This window comes from Danio rerio, chromosome 7, assembly GCF_052040795.2.
Source record: "Danio rerio strain M-AB ecotype USA chromosome 7, GRCz13ab, whole genome shotgun sequence".
Classification (NCBI taxonomy): domain Eukaryota; kingdom Metazoa; phylum Chordata; class Actinopteri; order Cypriniformes; family Danionidae; genus Danio; species Danio rerio.
In genome coordinates this window covers 932,116-954,882 of record NC_141027.1, presented here as the reverse complement: position 1 = coordinate 954,882, position 22,767 = coordinate 932,116, and the positions used below count along the sequence as shown (strand labels likewise).

Here is a 22,767-nt window from a genome sequence, read left to right as displayed (position 1 = left end):
CATGAAAGATGTTTATACGGTCTATAATTGTAGACCATTTCAAGTTTCAAATTCACTCTAAATTTGTAAACAAACAATAACAAAGATGAATTGTATTTAATCATTTCTATAATGAAGCCTAGAGTCAACACTTGGATCAAAAAATCTTTTTAAAATAGTCTTCAGACAAGAAAAGATGCTCTTGAACAGTTTAATACAACTGTGATGAAAGACTCAGATCCACTTTAACCTCCTAGGGCTTGAGTGGCCACATACGTGGACAGCATATGTTAGCTCTTAAATGGCTGTTTAAAACACTTTGAATGTTTTGTATTTTGTTACAGACATCCAGTGTCATCCTGCAACTGTTGTGCAGCATATGAAATGTCCCAAACACTATTTTAACTGTCCAAAATGGGCAAAACAGGTTGTTTTCAACTCTCTGACAGTCAAAACACGTTCAAAAAATATGTATGTTTTATTAACGCATTAAAAACAGTCAGGAAAAAGTGTTTAATCTAAATTCAGGCCACGAGTCCACATAGGTGAGCATAATTTACTCTAAAAGTATGTCATATAAAAAGATGACACAGTATTTTTTTTAAATTTAAATTTCAATAAGCACAAATAGCAAAGAGAAATAAAAACACATGTAAAAACAGCCCGGGCCTTAAGAGGATACATATATAGTGTTATTTCACATTAGATTAGTTGATGTTTGTGTCTCAGTACAGTCAGACTGCACATTCCACTGCCAGGAAACAGTCATGCATATATTTGTTCTATGTTATTCATTTATGCTCGTCATTTGATTATTATTTTGATGCAGATTCACTAGCCTACAAAATCAACACCATTAATGTATGATTATGACTTTTCTGAATAGAGTCATCCTGTGATATTATATTCATCTCCCAATATTTGATGCAGAAAAACTAAATATGGCGATGCCAGTGTTTACCAATGTCACACAGCCCTGTTTCTGTTGTCTAGTGACTCGCCTGATTACCCTAGTGAAGCCTTTAAATGTCACTGTAAGCTGAACACTAGAGTCTTGAAGAACATCTAGTCTAATATTATTTACTGTCATCATGACAAAGATAAAATAAATCAGTGATTAGAGATGAGTTATTAACACTATTATGATTGGAGATGTGTTGAACAACTCTTCTCTCAGTTGAACAGAGATTGGGGAAACTGTAGATGCACATTACACACTGAGTGTAAATGATGTGTTGAGACGGATGATGCTTCAGTCAGGAGTCCAGTGTGTTTCTGCAGGACAGGATTGATCTCTCCAGAGTCTGTCTAATAGAAAAGCCAGCGCTGTTTCTCTCTGGAGTCATTTAAAAGAGAAAAAGTGTTGAAACGGAGCAGAGGCGGCGTGATTTAGACGCAGTTCTGCTGTAAAACAAATGTGTTCTGCGCCAGTGTTTCCCGCTGAGGTCTTTCTTCAGCAGCAGAAATAAACAGCACAGAAGAAATCAATGCGCTGCGGCTGTTTGTAATCTCGGCCTGTGTTTCTCTTGCGGGATGTTTAGACACATACACACACAGAAAGAGAGACATTTGAGCTGTTAAAGGCTTCTTTTCCTCTTCATTCAGCTGCTGCCATCTTGAATTTATAACTCTGACAGCACCGGCGCTCTGGAACGCTCTGTGTGATCACAGTCAACGTCAAGAGTTTACCAGAGTAATCCTGTGTGTGTGTGTATGTCCAGACTATTACACGTGATGTAGACACACGTCTATTGAACAGGGGAAATGTTACTAATACACATCCTCATATTTGACCAGTTTATAAAACATTATTACAGGACTCTGGAATGTCTGATTCTGATTGGTCACTTGTGACACTCCTAGAAATGTTATTCTTCAATAACTCCTGGTTTTAGAGCACAATAACTGATTAATATAGAGTCGGGTCTGCATCAGCTGGTGTTGAGAATGACAGATAGGAGTCCTGCACAGCGGCCAGAGGGATTCTGAGCTGTTCTTCTTCAGAATAGTGTTCAGGCCACTACATATGCTGCTGGACTCGCTCCTCCAAAACATCCCAGGTGTCTCAATAATGTTTAGCTCTGGGTACTGTGCAGGCCATGGGAGATGTTTAACTTCACTGTCATGTTCATCAAACCACTCTGTCTCCAGTGCTGCCGTGTGTATTGCTGCATTATCATCCTGATACACACTACCCACTTCAGGATACAGTGTTTGACCCATTGGGTTACATGGTCCTCCAGAATGGTTGGGTGGTCATTGGCAGTGACGTAGCACCCATCTAGCACCAGTATTGGGCATGGGAATGACATGATATATAGCTCAAACCATCAGTGACCCCCCATGCTTGACTCTGGGCATCAGCAGTCTGGGTGAGCCGCTTCTTTGGGGCTTCTCCACACCGTAACTCTCCCGCTTGTGAGAAAAGACTCGGCTCTTGAGCATCACACACTTGCTGTCTTGGCCAAAACTAAATAAAAAGAGCTGCACACGTGGAGATAAACACATTTAAAAATATATATATATATAAGCAAAGAGATTAAATGAAATAAAAGAAAACTCCAAAATGTATATCCTGAATGTTGAAGATGTTGCAGAAGCAGGATCTGCAGCACATGACAAAAACATTGCTTTTGTTGAAAGTGTTCTCCAACATTCTCCTGTAGGATTAAAGATGACAGTACGTTCTGTATTTCCTTCAATTATTGTCATTAGCTGGGGTTTTATCAGCCTGTGTTAATACACATTTTGAAGTATTGCATGAGAAACCAATGATGGAAATGCCAAATTTCGAATACGAATTCCTTGATTCGCAACAGTTCTTACGTTTGCTGACTTTTGAGAAAAAAAGTTTAATGTAAATAATTGGAGATGGAAATGCATTTGATGAATAAGCTCTAATGTATTGAACATCACCCCCATGTGACTCCATTACATTTGTCTTGTTTACTCTTGGTTGCTAGGTTACCAATACTACAGTCGGCCACTCTTTCAACGTGATGGAAGTGTGCAACATTTGCATTTGTTTTATGCTGTAATTTTAGCCTTGCTAAGTTGGTTTGGATGTGTGTATTTGATCATTTGACTATTATTAAATTAACCTGGATGTGTCGTAAATGCCAAATTGTAAATAAACATCCTCTAATTCGGAAAAAAAGCTTAATAAACTCATAAAATAGCACTTGCGCTATTTACTATTGGTTGCCAGGTTACGAATACTACAGTCGACCACTCTAACAACTAGAAGAAAATGCACATAATTAGCATTTGAGATGTTATTGTAAACTTTCAGTCTTATTTAGTTGATGTGGAGAAGTGTATTAGATTCTTTTTTTGATCTTTGGTGGAAATTCTGAATAAAAGTCTCTTAATTTACACATATTTTTGACAAATAATCTTGTGACACATTGAACATGACCTCATTATGCTAGCCTTGTTTACTGTTGGTTGCTAGGTTACCAATACTACAGTCGGCCACTCTAACAACATGTGATAGAAATGCACATCATTTGTATTTGGGGTTTTAGCCTTGCTAAACTGACTCGGATGTGTGTATTTGATCATTGTAATATTATTAAATTAACCTAGATGTGTTGTAAATGCCAAATTGTAAATAAAAATGACTTTATTCAGAAAAATTAGTTGCCAAATAAACTCATGAAATAGCAATATTACTCTTGCCTTATTTACTATAGGTTGCTAGGTTACCAATACTACGGACGACCACTCTAACAACTAGACTGAAATGCACAAAATTAGCATTGGAGATGTTATTGTAGAATTTCAGTCTTCTTCAGTTGACATGGAGAAGTGTATTAGATCATTTCAATATTACTAAATTAACCAGGATTTGGTGGAAATTCTGAATAAAAATCTCTTAATTCCCAAATATTTTTAACAAATAGTCTCATGACACATCAGACATCACACATGACCTCATTATGCTGCCTTGTTTACTCGTTCACCAATCCTAGACTCGGCCACTCTAATGTCTGGACGGAAACGCCACTGATTCACTTTCGGCAATTTTAATGAATTAATTTTATTGTGAACTCTGAAGATTCACTTCCCTGCTACTGATGATTCAGAATTAGAGCAGAATGATGAATCACGGATCCAGGTTTACGTCATGTAGCTTTACATCTCACGGCACACAGTGTGAAAAGGACAGACAGACAGACAGATGAGGGTTCACACACTGAATCATATACTCTCAGACATCCAGATGTTAAAGGGACCTTATTCTCTCCGCAGACGATCCAAAACAACTCCTTCAATGGGTTTGATTCGCTCAGCAGAATCTCCAGGCACAGAATCGAGCCTCTGCGATTGGTTGGAGCGTGGGTTAGTTCGGCGCTGTTTAATGGTTAATGCGCAGTATTGGTCTGATCTGGGTTCAGTTATGTGCATTTAGAAACAGGTTTATGACTGAGGGCTTCAGCTTGGTGAAGAGAGCATCAGCCCTCAGGGTTTAGCGGAGCGTTGAGGCGAAGGTTAGCTCACTTCTGCGTTTGTTTTCCTGTCAGTAAATCCTCCGTTAACCCTTAGAGCAGACACACCCCCCGGGGTCAATACAGGATCAATAACTCTTCTGATAACATTCATGATGACAATCTGCACACGCACTCTGAAAACTAGCGGCTAACGGGAAGTGAATTAGCAACTAATAGAATTTGAACTAGTGGCTAACAGGAAGTAAACTAGCAGCTAAGAAGAGCTAAACTACTATCTAACAGGAAACTTACTCATAGTAAGTGAACTACCTGCTAACAAGAAGTGAATTAGCATTTAACTGGAAATAAAATAGAGGCTAACAGACAGTGTACTAGAAGCTAACAGAATATGAACTAATGGCTTTCAGGAAATTAACTAGTGGGGAAGTGATCTAGTGGCTAACAGGAAATGAATTAGCAGCTAATAGAAAGTGAACTAGAAGCTAAGAATAAGTGACTTAGAATGTAACAGGAAATTCACTAGCGGTTAATAATAAGTGAACTAGAGGCTAACAGGAAGTGAACTATTGGTGAGGTGAGCAAGCCACTATCAGTAAGTGAAATAGTGGTTAACAGGAAGTTAATTATCAGCTAATAGGAAGTAAAATAGTGGCTAACATGAAGTGAATAAGCACCAAATAGGAAGTGAAATAGTGGCTAATGGGAAGTGAATTTGCTGCTAATATGAAGTAAACTAGTGGCTAACAAGAAATTAACTAGCAGCTAATAGGAAGTGAACTAGTGGCTAACGGGAAATAAAGTAGCAGCTAACAGGAAGTGAACTAGTGGCTAACAGGAATTAGCAGCTATTAGGAAGTGAACAAGTGGATAATAAGAAGTGAATTAGCAGCTAATAGGAAGTAAACTAGTGGATAACAGGAAATGGATTAGCAGCTAATAGGAAGTGAACTGATGGCTAACAGGAAGTAAATTAGCAACTAATAGGAAGTAAACTAGTGGCTAACAGAAAATGGATTAGCAGCTAATAGGAAGTGAACTAGTGGCTAACGGGAAATAAAGTAGCAGCTATTAGGATGTGAACTAGCAGCTAACACGAAGTGCATTAGCAGCTAATAGGAAGTGAACAAGTGGCTACAGGAAATGAATAAGCAGCTAATGGGAAGTAAACTAGTGGATAATAGCAATTAGCAGCTAATAGGAAGTGAACTAGTGGATAATAGGAAGTGAATTAGCAGCTAATAGGAAGTGAACTAGTGGCTAACAGGAAGTAAATTAGCAGCTAATAGGAAGTGAACTAGTGGCCGACAGGAAATGAATAAGCAGCTAATGGGAAGTAAACTAGCGGCTAACAGGAAGTGAATTAACAGCTAATAGGAAATAAACTAGTAGCTTACAGGAAGAAAATTAGCAATAGGTAGGAATATAGGTAGGAAACTAGTGGCTAACAAGAAGTGAATTAGCAGCTAATAGGAAGTGAACTAGTAACCAACAAGTGAACTAGCATCTAACAGGAAATGAAACAGTAAGCGTACTAGAAGCTAACAGGATATGAACTAATGGCTATCAGGAAATTAACTAGTGGGGAAGGGAACTAGTGGCTAACAGGAATTGAATTAGCAGCTAATAGGAGGTGAACTAGCAGCTAAGAAGAAATGAACTAGAATGTTACAGGACATTCACTATTGACTAATAGAAACTGAAGTGAATTAGCGTCTAACAGGAAGTAGAACTAATACCGCACAGGAAGTGATGTAGCATCTAGCAGGAAGCGTCTGCTCAGAGGGGTTAGCGTGGTGAATTTAGCGGTGGTCAAGCACTGAGATAGAGTCCCTTTAACTGAGGTCGATCAGCACACAGGGAGGTTATGAAGGGTTATAAGCTCAGGTTAAAGCTCTGGAGAAGTGCAGTCCGTCACACGCCTTGACATTAATTCAAATTCACAACACCCAAATATGGTCATCTATGCAAATCACACAAGCTCATGTCTGCGGCTGACTGATATCAGTGTGTGTGCACACACAGAGCAGATGATGGCTGCTTACACACTGCATATACAAAATGGCTGACTCTTTCTTCAGGTTAAGCGAGTCTTAAAGGGACAATACACCCAACAATATGAAGATTCTGCTGTCATGTGGTTCCTCTGTTGAACACAGAGGAAGATACTGTGAAGAATGCTGGAGAAACAGACACAGGGCTCTATCATACACCTGGCGCAGTAAGGTGCAAGACGTGTTTGGTGTGATGTGTTGCTATTTTCAGACCAGTGCACTAGTCATATTCTTGTTTTGCTCCACCTTGTTTAAATAGTAAATCCATCTGTGTCACTCTGTGGACTCATGCGTGTGCTGGTCTGTAGAGGAGGTGTGTTAAGGCACAATGTTGGAGCACTGCTGTTTTGAGGAGCTGAAATAGACGACGCCATTGACCAACTAAAAGCTGCTCTAAAGTTCAGCAGAGCGCGTTAGTTATGTGTCTATGCAGCTCTAAACACTCACACACTGCTGAACACACACAGGATGATCAGCAACACACATCCTGTAATGATTAAAGGAGATGAGGAATTGAGGGCTTCTTCAGTTTATTGATGATGATCTGCATCTGCGTAATGTTATTATTATTAGCAGTATTATTGACTTTAATAAACACAAGTGTAGATGTGTCCAGCTGTGGGGTTTTGGAGGCGTCTGCATCAGCATATGTGGATAAGAACAGGACGTGTGTTTGGATATAACTCAGTCTACTGAGCACACTTCATTATTATTGTTCATTTATTCCTCTGCTGGAGATCAGAGCTCAATCTAGAAATAGTTTAGACACAAATCTCTGCTCTTAACAAAGGAGATTAAATATATGGGCTGATGGATGTGTTCAGTGGAGTGAGTTTCCACAGTTTCCTCACTCCACCAAAGTAAAGGAGTAAAGTAAAGAGGCTGAATGGAGGAGGCTCGTTCTTTATCCTTGCGCTGCAGATGCTCTGTTTAACTGTTTTCTCTCTAGTGATTATCTTATCATCCTTAAATGAGCAAAAGTGGATTCAGACACACTCTTAATGCTTGTGCACCATGAGCCTAGACTTCATACCTAGATCATTAAAATGAAGCCCAATGATTTCCAGTGATTGATTTTCAGTGTTTTTTTTTCTATTATGGATGTCAATGTCTGTTCCTCCAGCATTCTTCAGATTATCTTATTTGTGTTCGACAGAAGATAGAAACTCATAAAAGTTTACAGTCACCTGAGTGAGAGTAACTGATGAGGTATGTTAATTTTTGGGTGAACTGCCCCTTTAAATGCAATTTAAGTCACAGTAATAAATCATAGTTTTGTGCTGCTTATTGAATATTTAAGATGAAAAAAAAACAAGTGTTGCAAATTAAACCAGTTAAAATTTGCATAACTTTAAACAACTTTATCTTCAACTTCATACATTAATATAATAAACCGAATACATTTTTAAAAAATATTTTACAGTATATATTATTTTATTAATTGACTGCATATATTATATAATTTTAATAAACTGCATATACTATTTATTAAAATATAATGCATAAATTATTTTATTAAACTGCATATATTATTTTAACAAACTGCATATATTATAATAATTTATTAAACTGCATTTATTATTTCAATAAACTGCATATATTATTTTAATTATATTGCAGATATTATTTTTATATACTACATATATTAAATTATTTTAATAATTTTTCTGCATATATTATTTAATAAACTGCATATAAGAATAAAAACTGCATATATTATTTTATAAACTTCGTATGATATAATAATTTAATAAACTGTTACATTGTATTACATTATTTTAATAAAATGTATATATTATTTTTAATTACACTGCATATATTATTTTAATATACTGCATATATTACATTATTTTATAATTTTACTGCATATAATAATTTAATAAACTGTATATATTACATTATTTTAATAAAATGCATATATTATTTTTTATTATATTGCATATATTATTTTAATATACTGCTTTTATTAAATTATTTTAATAATTTTACTGCATATACTATTTTAATAAACTGCATATATTATTTTATAAACTGTGTATGATATAATAATTTAATAAACTGTATATATTACATTATTTTAACAAAATGCATATATTAATTTTAATTATATTGCATATGTTATTTTAATATACTGCATTTATTAAATTATTTTAATAATTTTACTGCATATACTATTTTAATAAACTGCATATATTATTTTAATAAACTGCACATATGTCATTTTAATGATTTGATCTTCAAGTGTATGTATTGAATCTGTATATGTTGTATTTGTTGTCTATCAGTCATCAGAATGAGGCCATATATGTCCACATAAATGTATCTATATGAGCTCAAACTGAGCAGGGTTGAATGTAGCGGGTTTAGTTTCTGCGTCTTTGGGCCTGCACTATCTCCAGAGCGCTGTTATGTTAGCGTCATTAGACAGAGCGTAGTTCATTAGTGCTGTTTAATTACCTTTGTCGAGTAGCCATTCGTCAACTACCCGACCGAGTCGATACGGGATTCTTTGCCTAGCAATAGCCAGCCGCTCACTATCAAAGTTCCCTTGAAGAACAAACAGATTCAACAGGTTACAATCAGGAAGGTCAAAGGTCAAGGTTAGAGAGAGCGCCAGCAGGTTATGAACTTTACGATCAGATTTAGCACCCTCGAGGCTTCTGTTTAATGGTTAGACAGTCAACTCTGGTTTAAAACAGGAGTTAAGCAGATTTATGAGTCCGTTTAGAGGCTGGAGATTAGAAACACACAAACTGCAGTACAGCAGGAGTGCAGGAGACACACAAAACACTGCAGCTCTTCAGGAGAAAGACATTAGAAAGGTGTTGATGTCAGTCAATGAAGGAGAGAGAGAGAGAGAGAGAGAGAGAGAGAGAGAGAGAGGGCAGGAAGATGTTTTCAGTTTCAGCTCAGAGTAAGAACACACACTGATCGTTCTCATCCTCAAACATAACTCTTGTCCATGGGGTTACTCCTGCAGAATGCTGTAAGATGAAGAAAATAGACACAACATGCTGAATAACGCATTTCCCAAAACTCTACAGGTACATGAAAACACAACAAATGTAAATCAAATCAAATGTTATTTGATGGAATTATGACAGTAAACACCCACACACACACCCACACCCACACACACACAAGAATGTGAGTTTGTTTAGTTTGCACGAATCCTAGGGTTATGTTCTAGCTATGTTCAGGGTTTGGTCTGGCTATGTTCTAGTTATATTCTGGCTATGTTCTAGATATATTCTGATTATGTTCTGGCTATGTTATAGTTATACTCTGATTATGTTCTGGCTATGTTATAGTTATATTCTGGCTATGTTATCATAATATTCTGGCTATGTTCTAGATATATTCTGATTATGTTCTGGCTATGTTATAGTTATACTCTGATTATGTTTTGGCTATGTTATAGTTATATTCTGGCTATGTTATAGTTATATTCTGATTATGTTCTGGCTATGTTATAGTTATACTCTGATTATGTTCTGGCTATGTTATAGTTATATTCTGCCTATGTTATCATAATATTCTGGCTATGTTCTAGATATATTCTGATTATGTTCTGGCTATGTTATAGTTATACTCTGATTATGTTCTGGCTATGTTATAGTTATGTTCTGGCTATGTTATAGTTATACTCTGATTATGTTCTGGCTATGTTATAGTTATATTCTGGCTATGTTATAGTTATACTCTGATTATGTTCTGGCTATGTTATAGTTATATTCTGGCTATGTTATAGTTATACTCTGATTATGTTCTGGCTATGTTATAGTTGTATTCTGGCTATGTTATAGTTATATTCTGGCTATGTTATAGTTATACTCTGATTATGATCTGGCTATGTTATAGTTGTATTCTGGCTATGTTATAGTTATATTCTGGCTATGTTATAGTTATACTCTGATTATGTTCTGGTTATGTTATATTTATATTTTGGCTATGCTATAGTTATATTCTGGCTGTTATAGTTATATTCTGATTATGTTCTGGCTATGCTATAGTTATATTCTGGCTGTTATAGTTATATTCTGATTATGTTCTGGCTATGTTATAGTTATATTTTGGCTATGTTATATTTATATTCTGGCTATGTTATAGTTATATTTTGATTGTGTACTGGCTATGTTATAGTTATATTCTGGCTATGTTATAGTTATACTCTGATAATGTTCTGGCTATGTTATAGTTATATTCTGGCTATGTTATAGTAATACTCTGATAATGTTCTGGCTATGTTATAGTTATATTCTGGCTATGTTATAGTTATATGCTGATTGTGTTCTGGCTATGTTATAGTTATATTCTGGCTATGTAATAGTTATACTCTGATTATGATCTGGCTATGTTATAGTTATATTCTGACTATTTTATAGTTATATTCTGGTCATGTTATAGTTATACTCTGATTATGTTCTGGCTATGTTATAGTTATATTCTGGCTATGTTATAGTTATACTCTGATTATGTTCTGGCTATGTTAAGTTTATATTTTGGCTATGTTATAGTTATATTCTGGCTATGTTCTAGTTACATTCTGATTATGTTCTGGCTATGCTATAGTTATATTCTGGCTGTTATAGTTATATTCTGATTATGTTCTGGCTATGCTATAGTTATATTCTGGCTGTTATAGTTATATTCTGATTATGTTCTGGCTATGTTATAGTTATATTTTGGCTATGTTATATTTATATTCTGGCTATGTTATAGTTATATTTTGATTGTGTACTGGCTATGTTATAGTTATATTCTGATTATGTTCTGGCTGTGTTATAGTTATACTCTGATTGTGTTCTGGCTATGTTCATGTTATGTTCTGGTTTACATCTCATATACCGAGATTTCACTAATCAACAGCTGTATTTTGCCATCCTCCTCTCTCTGTATCTCTCTGCCTGTAGTTTGCTGTGTGAGAGTTGGCGTTGCAGTGAAGTCAGACTCGTCAGTTTTTAATTAGCTGCTGCTCTCTCTCTCTCTCTCTAATGAAGTCAGTGGTAAAGAGCGACTGACTCTTAATTGCTCCTGCAGCTTGACTGCAAATGATCTAATCAAAACCCACATGTGCATCTCTACCCACAATCCTCTGCAGCAGCATCGCTCTGCTGCAGCAGACCAGCAGTTTACAAGTGTGTGTGAGAGAATGTGTGTGTGTGTGTGTGTGTGTAAGTTTGCATATGTTATGTTGTTGCACACATTGAGAACATAACACATGCACTTACAAACACACACGCACACACACACATGCACACGCACGTACACACACACACACACACACACACACACACACACACACACACACACACACACACACACACAGTTAAACTAATAGATGTGCCCTGTGCAGTAGTGTGAGCTGTTTCTCCTCGTCTAATCACGCTGACTCTGTGCGCATAAACAGAATTACCGTAATTACAGGCTTTCAGCTCACAGTTCAAACGGAGAGGAGTTTGTCTCCATGGCAACAGCGTAACGCCGCCATGAGCTGATTCCAGCATTAGTCTATTAGTGAAGGCAGAATGATGAAACACTGGAGCTTCAGTGAGCCACGCGCACACACACACACACACACGCACACACACATCTGAGACTGCAGAACCCCATTGCTCCAGCAGGAGAAGCAGTGCACACATACCCACACACACAAACACACACACACACTGCGCTAACTGGGTCACTGGATATTTATATTTCTCCAGCCTGATCTACTGCTGCTCCCACATCACACACCACAGAGACAACACACACACACACACACACAGATGTGTGTATACTTAGAACCTTTAGAACATACACGCACACACACAAACAGATGAATACACACACTCACAAACACACACTAAAATCAACCTAAAGACATTAACTTAATCAACACTGAAATGAATCAACACCAAACTGAATCAACACCGAAATGAATCAACACCGAACTGAATCAACACTGACATTAACTGAATCAACACAGACATTAACTGAATCAACACTGACATTAACTGAAAAAGCACTGACATTAACTGAATCAACACTGACATTAACTGAATCAACACTGACATTAACTGAATCAGCACTTACATTAACTGAATCAACACTTACATTAACTAAATCAACACTGACATTAACTGAATCAACACTGACATTAACTGAATCAACACTGACATTAACTGAATCAGCACTTACATTAACTGAATCAACACTTACATTAACTAAATCAACACTGACATTAACTGAATCAACACTGACATTAACTGAATCAACATTGACATTAACTGAATCAACACTGACATTAACTGAATCAGCACTTACATTAACTAAATCAACACTGACATTAACTGAATCAGCACTTACATTAACTGAATCAACACTGACATTAACTGAATCAACACTGACATTAACTGAATCAGCACTTACATTAACTGAATCAACACTGACATTAACTGAATCAGCACTTACATTAACTGAATCAACACTGACATTAACTGAATCAACACTGACATTAACTGAATCAGCACTTACATTAACTAAATCAACACTGACATTAACTGAATCAGCACTTACATTAACTGAATCAACACTGACATTAACTGAATCAACACTGACATTAACTGAATCAACACTGACATTAACTGAATCAACACTGACATTAACTGAATCAGCACTTACATTAACTGAATCAACACTGACATTAACTGAATCAACACTGACATTAACTGAATCAGCACTTACATTAACTGAATCAACACTGACATTAACTGAATCAGCACTGACATTAACTGAATCAACACTGACATTAACTGAATCAACACTGACATTAACTGAATCAGCACTTACATTAACTGAATCAACACTGACATTAACTGAATCAACACTTACATTAACTGAATCAACACTTACATTAACTGAATCAACACTGACATTAACTGAATCAGCACTTACATTAACTGAATCAACACTTACATTAACTGAATCAACACTGACATTAACTGAATCAACACTTACATTAACTGAATCAACACTGACATTAACTGAATCAACACTGACATTAACTGAATCAACACTGACATTAACTGAATCAGCACTTACATTAACTAAATCAACACTGACATTAACTGAATCAGCACTTACATTAACTGAATCAACACTGACATTAACTGAATCAACACTGACATTAACTGAATCAACACTAACATTAACTGAATCAACACTAACATTAACTGAATCAGCACTTACATTAACTGAATCAACACTGACATTAACTGAATCAACACTGACATTAACTGAATCAACACTGACATTAACTGAATCAACACTGACATTAACTGAATCAGCACTTACATTAACTGAATCAACACTGACATTAACTGAATCAACACTGACATTAACTGAATCAGCACTTACATTAACTGAATCAACACTGACATTAAATGAATCAACACTGACATTAACTGAATCAACACTGACATTAACTGAATCAGCACTTACATTAACTGAATCAACACTGACATTAACTGAATCAGCACTTACATTAACTGAATCAACACTGACATTAACTGAATCAACACTGACATTAACTGAATCAGCACTTATATTAACTGAATAAACACTGACATTAACTGAATCAGCACTTACATTAACTGAATCAACACTGACATTAACTGAATCAACACTGACATTAACTGAATCAGCACTTATATTAACTGAATAAACACTGACATTAACTGAATCAGCACTTACATTAACTGAATCAACACTGACATTAACTGAATCAACACTTACATTAACTGAATCAACACTGAAATGAATTAACCCCGAACTGAATCAACACTGAAATGAATCAACACCAAACTGAATCAACACTGACATTAATTGAATCAACACTGACATTAACAGAATCAACACTGAAATGAATCAACGCTCAACAGAATCAACACTGACATTAATCAACATTGAAGATAACTGAATCAACACTGACATTAACTGAATCAACACTGAAATGAATCAACACTGAACAGAATCAACACTGGAGATAACTACATAAACACTCAAATGAAATTAACTGAATCAACACTGAACTGGAAAAGCATGGAATTGAACTGAATCAACGATAAAATTAATTGAATGAACACTGAAAAGAATCAAAACTGAATTGAACTGGATCAACACTCAAATGAATCAAAAGAAATTAACTGAATCAATATTCAGATGAATCAAATTAAATTACCTCAGTCAGCAGTGATCTGGATAAACATTGAACTGAACTGAATCAACATTCAGCTGAATCAAATGAGCTTGAACCGAGTCAGCGCTTATAAACACTGAGCTGGAGTGTGTATATCTGCTTCTAGGAAACACAGTAAGTGTTCATAATAACATCTGAGCACAGAAAACATCTTCCTGCTAGAGCGAGTGTGTGTGTGTGTGTGTGTGTGTGTGTCCTCACCCGCCGGGAAGCGCTCGATCACGGGCAGATTGTCCACCTGTAGTGTTGCGTTTCCACCGCTGCGTGTGAATCTGACCACATGATATTTCCCATCGCTGACCATCACGCCGCTCTCCTCGATCACGATGTCGTCCGTTCCCACGTTAAAGATCACGCCGACCCTCCCGCGCTCCTGACGGACACACACACACACACACATGGTCAGTCACATATAATGAACAGATTGACATTCATGATTCTTCCAGACTGAGTCTGATTCTCTGATCCCTCCAGCACTATCTTACACTCATTCACAACTTCCTGATGTGTGGTTAATTCATATAAATTCTTCTAAATAAATCTACTAAGAGTAGCTTCTCCCTCACTGACAGTTAGGTTTAGGGGTGGGGTTTGATGCCACACCTCTAAATTAGCCACTAAACAGACAAAGTGTAAGATAGTTTTGTTTACTGGTGGTGATCGAGCTCAATTACTCACACATTCACTCACAATGATTGTGTTCACCCACATACTGTCAATCAAACAGAAAGCCCCGCCCATAATCAAACTCAATAATAAGAAATAAGACTAAAAAATTTCTATACATACACTCACCGGCCACTTTATTTGGTACACCTGTTCAACTGCACGTTAATGCACATTTCTAATCAGCCAATCACATGGCAGCAGCTCACTGCATTTCGGCATGTAGACATGGTCAAGAGGATCTGCTGCAGTTCAAAGCGAGCTTCAGAATGGGGAAGAAAGGGGATTTAAGAGACTTTGAACATGGCATGGTTGTTGCTGCCAGACGGGCTGCTCTGAGTATTTCAGAAACTGCTGATCTACTGGGATTTTCACGCACAACCATCTCTAGGCTTTACAGAGAATGCTCCGACAAAGAGGAAATATCCAGTGAGCGGCAGTTCTGTGGGCGCAAATGCCTTGTTGATGAGGCCAGAGGTCAGAGGAGAATGGCCAGACTGGTTCCAGCTGATAGAAAGGCAACAGTAACTCAAATAAGCACTCGTTACAACCGAGCTCTGCAGAAGAGCATCTCTGAACACACAACACGGCCAACCTTGAGGCGGATGGGCTACAGCAGCAGAAGAGCACACCGGGTGCCGCTCCTGTCAGCTAAGAACAGGAAACTGAGGCTACAATTCACACAGACTCACCAAAACTGGACAATAGAAGATTGGAGAAACGTTGCTGCTCTGATGAGTCTCCATTTCTGCTGACACATTCAGATGCTCGGCTCAACAACATGAAAGCATGGATCATCCTGCCTTGTATCAGCGGTTCAGGCTGGTGGTGGTGGTGTAATGGTGTGGGGGAGATTTTCTTTGGGTCCATTAGTACCAATTGAGCATCAACGCCACAGCCTACCTGAGTATTGCTGCTGACCATGTCCATCCCTTTATGAGCACAGTGTCTCCATCTTCTGATGGCTACTTCCAGCAGGATAACGCAGCATGTCATAAAGCTCAATCATCTCAGACTGATGAACATGACGATGAGTTCACTGTACTCAAATGGCCTCCACAGTCACCAGAGCTCAATCCAATAGAGCAGCTTTGGGATGTGGTGGAACGGGAGATTGGCATCATGGATGTGCAGCTGACAAATCTGCAGCAACTGTGTGATGCTATCATGACAATATGGAGCAAAATCTCTGAGGTACACACAAAAACTAAAAAATTAAAATGTGTGTGTGTGTGTGCGTGTTTGTCTAAGTGTGTGTCTCTGTGTTTTGGTGTATCTGGTTGCATGTGTTGTAGTGCATGTGTCTGTCTGTGTTTAGTAAATGTGAGTGTGTTTTATTGGTTGTGTGTGTGTGTGTGTGTGTGTGTGTGTGTGTGTGTGTGTGTCTGTCTGTGTTTTCTTATGTGTGTGTGTATTAGTTAAGTGTGTGTCTTTGTCTGTCTGTGTGTGTGTCAGTGTCTCCTGCTCGTCTCCCTCCGGTGGTCTTTGTAGAGATGAAGCTCAGCAGTTAATTATAATCTAATTAAAGTGCTCCATCATTAGCTTACAGCAGTGAGAGCGTTAATTAAAAGATGAGCGATCAGACAGACAGCAGACATCATCTCTCACACAAACACAGACAACACATTTTGCATTTTGACAATGTTGTGAGTGTGTGTGTGTGTGTGTGGGAGGGGGGTTATTATTACACTCTGTGTGTGTGTGTGTGTGTCCAGGAGTGTGACTGTGCTGTGTGTGTATGTTTGAGAGTTAGTGTATGGATGAGTGTTTAGCATGTTTTGTGTCTGTCTGTCTGTGTGTGTGTTTGTGTGTATACATGCTAAATGGCTGGATTTCTCCCCTATTACAGCCCTGTGAGCACACACAGACAGAAGTGTGTGTGTGTGCTGAATCCTGTTGATAGTGTGTGTGTGTGTGGCTCATGATGGAGTGTTTCTTCTCTGATACTGACGCTGAGTGTCAGGAGGCTCAGAGCAGCCAATTAGAGCGGCTCGTTTGATTACTTCTGCCTGTCACATTGAGAAAGCGGCTCTGAGATCCAACATGGCTGCCGGCGGTGTGCAGTTTCACCACTGAACATCTGCAGCTGTGAAACTGAGTGATCGGGCTCTGCGGAGGGCCACGGTTCACTCACTGCACTGAACTCGTCCTCATTTACAGCAGTATAAAGAGCCTCCGGCACACGTTACTCTGCTCCGCATCACTGTCAGTCCTCCAGATCTGCTTCCTCCAGTCTCAATAATGACCAAGAGCAGATCACACTTACTCTGTCATGCTAAAGGGAACGCAGGATATACACGATCACTTCATTCAGCTCCTCCATCCTCACATCTCCCCCTCAATCCTGAAGGGCTGAGCAGAGGAAACACGAGGAGGATTTTCAATGTGCTGTCGAGTGTGTGTGTGTGTGTGTTCAGTGTGTTGAGTGAGTGTGTGTTTTCATTGGGCAACAAGCATGTGTTGTGTGTGTTTTCAGTGTGTGCGGGAGTGGAAAGCTGAGCTCCTTCATCTCATCACCTCATGTGAACAGAAGATGAGAAACACTGATGGAGGATCAGCTGCTCTCTCCATGCAGCAGTCTGTCTAATATCATCTCTCTACGGCTCTATTCATGCATCTGCTTGTGTGTGTGTGTGTGTGTGTGTGGTAGGTGTTCTCTGCAGATGTGAGCGAGTGTATGATTGTTCATGACGGCTAGAACCTGCAGATCTGTCTGTCAGTGAGATCAGTCTTTATTCTCCTCAACACACACACACACACACACACACACACACACACACACACACACACACACACACACACACACACACACACACACACACACACACACACACACACACACACACACAGCGCTTCTTCAAGGTTCTATTTGTTTACTTGTGTCTGAACTGGTCATGTGGTTTCTCCAGGAGCTGGTCATTATTTGAGTGTGATCAGCCTCATGTGATGGTGGACTGGAGTGGCGATGCAGTAATGAAGAAGAAAACACGGCATGCTAATGACTACAACAGAAGCGTGTATTATTGATTAACAGCCTTGTAGCTCACAGCAGGTCTGTCTTTAACAGGTTATCTGTAATTGTTATCGTTTATCTGTTACAGGCTGTCGTTGCGGCTGAACGAATTAATGAGTGTGATTTTTCCTGTAGCTCTGAGAGCTCGGTCATCCATCAGTGTGAGGATCATCCAGCATTCAGACACACACAGCACGCTTGCCTTCTAATTGACTAGAGAAAGATTACACAGATGCCCAGATGCTCACTAGTGAGTGACCTACAGCACAGAAGCGTCAGTCGGAGAATAATGAGAGAATGTGGAGGAACGGCTCACTCTGGAGGAACCATTCATCACCAGCTTACACAAACACACTGACCAACCCGCATCACATCACACTGACCAACCCACATCACATCACACTGACCAACCCACATCACATCACACTGACCAACCCACATCACATCACACTGACCAACCCACATCACATCACACTGACCAACCCACATCACACTGACCAACCCACATCACATCACACTGACCAACCCACATCACATCACACTGACCAACCCACATCACATCACACTGACCAACCCACATCACACTGACCAACCCACATCACACTGACCAACCCACATCACATCACACTGACCAACCCACATCACATCACACTGACCAACCCACATCACACTGACCAACCCACATCACATCACACTGACCAACCCACATCACATCACACTGACCAACCCACATCACATCACACTGACCAACCCACATCACATCACACTGACCAACCCACATCACATCACACTGACCAACCCACATCACATCACACTGACCAACCCACATCACACTGACCAACCCACACCACATCACACTGACCAACCCACATAACATCACACTGACCAACCCACATCACATCACACTGACCAACCCACATCACATCACACTGACCAACCCACATCACATCACACTGACCAACCCACATCACACTGACCAACCCACATCACATCACACTGACCAACCCACATCACATCACACTGACCAACCCACATCACACTGACCAACCCACATCACATCACACTGACCAACCCACATCACATCACACTGACCAACCCGCATTACATCACACTGACCAACCCGCATTACATCACACTGACCAACCCACATCACACTGACCAACCCACATCACATCACACTGACCAACCCACATCACATCACACTGACCAACCCACATCACACTGACCAACCCACATCACACTGACCAACCCACATCACATCACACTGACCAACCCACATCACACTGACCAACCCACATCACACTGACCAACCCACATCACATCACACTGACCAACCCACATCACACTGACCAACCCACATCACATCACACTGACCAACCCACATCACATCACACTGACCAACCCGCATTACATCACACTGACCAACCCGCATTACATCACACTGACCAACCCACATCACACTGACCTACCCGCACCACATCACACTGACCAACCCACATCACATCACACTGACCAACCCACATCACACTGACCAACCCACATCACATCACACTGACCAACCCACATCACATCACACTGACCAACCCACATCACACTGACCAACCCACATCACATAACACTGACCAACCCACATCACATCACACTGACCAACCCACATCACACTGACCAACCCACATCACATCACACTGACCAACCCACATCACATCACACTGACCAACCCACATCACATCACACTGACCAACCCACATCACATCACACTGACCAACCCACATTACACTGACCAACCCGCATCACATCACACTGACCAACCCACATCACACTGACCAACCCGCATCACATCACACTGACCAACCCACATCACATCACACTGACCAACCCACATCACATCACACTGACCAACCCACATCACACTGACCAACCCACATCACATCACACTGACCAACCCACATCACATCACACTGACCAACCCACATCACATCACACTGACCAACCCACATCACACTGACCAACCCACATCACACTGACCAACCCACATCACACTGACCAACCCACATCACATCACACTGACCAACCCACATCACATCACACTGACCAACCCACATCACATCACACTGACCAACCCACATCACATCACACTGACCAACCCACATCACACTGACCAACCCACATCACATCACACTGACCAACCCACATCACATCACACTGACCAACCCGCATCACACTGACCAACCCACATCACATCACACTGACCAACCCACATCACATCACACTGACCAACCCACATCACATCACACTGACCAACCCACATCACACTGACCAACCCACATCACATCACACTGACCAACCCACATCACATCACACTGACCAACCCACATCACATCACACTGACCAACCCACATCACACTGACCAACCCACATCACATCACACTGACCAACCCACATCACACTGACCAACCCACATCACATCACACTGACCAACCCACATCACATCACACTGACCAACCCACATCACATCACACTGACCAACCCACATCACATCACACTGACCAACCCACATCACATCACACTGACCAACCCACATCACATCACACTGACCAACCCACATCACATCACACTGACCAACCCACATCACACTGACCAACCCACATCACATCACACTGACCAACCCACATCACATCACACTGACCAACCCACATCACATCACACTGACCAACCCACATCACACTGACCAACACACTGACCAACCCACATCACATCACACTGACCAACCCACATCACACTGACCAACACACTGACCAACCCACATCATATCACACTGACCAACCCACATCACACTGACCAACCCACATCACATCACACTGACTAACAGTAATACTAATATAAATATATTTGCAATTGAGTTTAATGTGATTAGGAATGAACAGATTTTATTGACGTTTTGTTTTTCTGTATTGTAGGCAGCATCACCTGATGTGTTGTAACTGTACAGTGCTGCTCGAGTTTATGCTTAACTAGAGCACACATCTGCTGGAAACACACTGATCCCTGAAAACCTGTTCCTGAATTAAGGCCTGTGGAAACTTCTGTGGAGAGCAGAGAGATCCACACATCTGACCTGCTTCACTTTTATTCTTCATAACGATGTCCTCCTTTCTGAAACCAAAACTGGAGAACATAGGGCTGAGTGTGTGTGTGTGTGAGTGTGTGTGTGTGTGTGTGTGTGTGTTTGTGTGTGTGTGTTTCTTGAGGGCTCAAAGTGTTTCCTCCCACACAGGGTAGAATTAATTGCGTTCCCCTCCAGACACCAGCACACAGATTAATCACCGCACACCTTCACTCTCACACACACACACACACACACACACACACAACAGCCTGAGACTCTCAATCTGTCCATCACACACACAATAAGAGGGAGAGAGTGAGAGAGACAGACAAACAGACACAGATATAGACCTCTTCCTGTCACCAGTCATACCAAATTTACACAATATGGTCCTCAGCAGAACCCAACACACACCCACACACACACACACACACACACACACACACACACACACACACACACACACACACACACACACACACCATCTGCCACTGCAGCTGCTATTGTGCTTCATTAATATCAGTCTATGGTGTGTGTGTGTGTGTGTGTGTGTGTGTGTGATATTCACGTTTTCACTGTTTTTAAGAGAAAGCAAATATAAACTCAGCAGCATGTTAACTCAGAAGCTCAGAGTCGAAGCGTTGGTTTACAGATGGAGGATGTGTGTGTGTGTGTGTGTGTGTGTGTGTGTGTGTGTGCTTCACACACTCTCCTGCAGAATCTCCTCAACTCAGCACACACTGAAATGAGCAGGTGCTGGCACATGTAAGAGTCTAAATGATTTGCATTTGTTTCTGTCTTTTTAACCAAAGAAGGATCACACAGTTCCCAAAGGCAGATACTGATGAGATCAGGGCCCGGTGTGTGGACTTTGGGGTTTCTGTCTCCACGCTTTCCTGCTCTGCTCCTCTCCTCCTCTGGAATCTTCTCTGACTGCAATCAGGCTATTGTCTGGGACTGCTCTCTGTCTCCCTCCCGTGTCTCTCCTTCTACCTCTGGTAACTTTAATTTTAAATTTAAGCTGGGTACAATTCATATCATATCTTCACATTAGAATTATAAGGTTCTATCTGACAATTCTGTCAAAACTGAGTTATTGACATTACTACTTATTGACAACTTATTTGCATTATGGGATGTTTTTTTTTAAATAAGTTGTTTACATTTTAAGACTTTTTATTTAATAAACAAATGTTACACACATGCTGTTTGCTATGCAATGCAAAAACTTTGAAGCTCAATATCTCAAAATCATT

The 22,767-nt window shown here is 39.7% G+C and overlaps 3 protein-coding genes across 54 annotated transcripts in view; 1 reads left to right on the top strand and 2 right to left on the bottom strand.

Annotated features, from left to right (window-relative positions):
• nrxn2b (neurexin 2b) overlaps nt 1–22,767 on the bottom strand; it is a 479,676-nt gene that overhangs the window by 31,736 nt on the left and 425,173 nt on the right. For 41 of the 52 annotated variants that reach the window (XM_087259563.1, XM_087259583.1, XM_087259567.1 and 38 more), the window contains 2 exons: nt 14,928–15,099; nt 8,942–9,031 (listed from right to left, as the gene is read on the bottom strand). In XM_087259563.1, the coding sequence (XP_087115689.1) occupies nt 8,942–9,031; nt 14,928–15,099 (262 nt within the window). The remainder of the gene's footprint in view (nt 1–8,941; nt 9,032–14,927; nt 15,100–22,767) is intronic. The other 11 variants (XM_087259577.1, XM_087259588.1, XM_087259581.1 and 8 more) reach the window with 1 other exon arrangement.
• The window catches only part of alpk1 (alpha kinase 1), an 859,869-nt gene that overhangs the window by 558,825 nt on the left and 278,277 nt on the right, over nt 1–22,767 (top strand). The window lies entirely within an intron of this gene.
• On the bottom strand, nt 9,783–14,424 carry LOC147835853 (uncharacterized). Its single transcript, XM_087260095.1, has 4 exons — nt 14,408–14,424; nt 11,279–14,300; nt 10,242–11,050; nt 9,783–10,077 (listed from the first exon to the last, which is right to left on the bottom strand). Exons 1-2 carry the CDS (start codon nt 14,422–14,424, stop codon nt 12,410–12,412), a joined length of 1,908 nt encoding a protein of 635 aa, XP_087116221.1. The 3' UTR covers nt 9,783–10,077; nt 10,242–11,050; nt 11,279–12,409.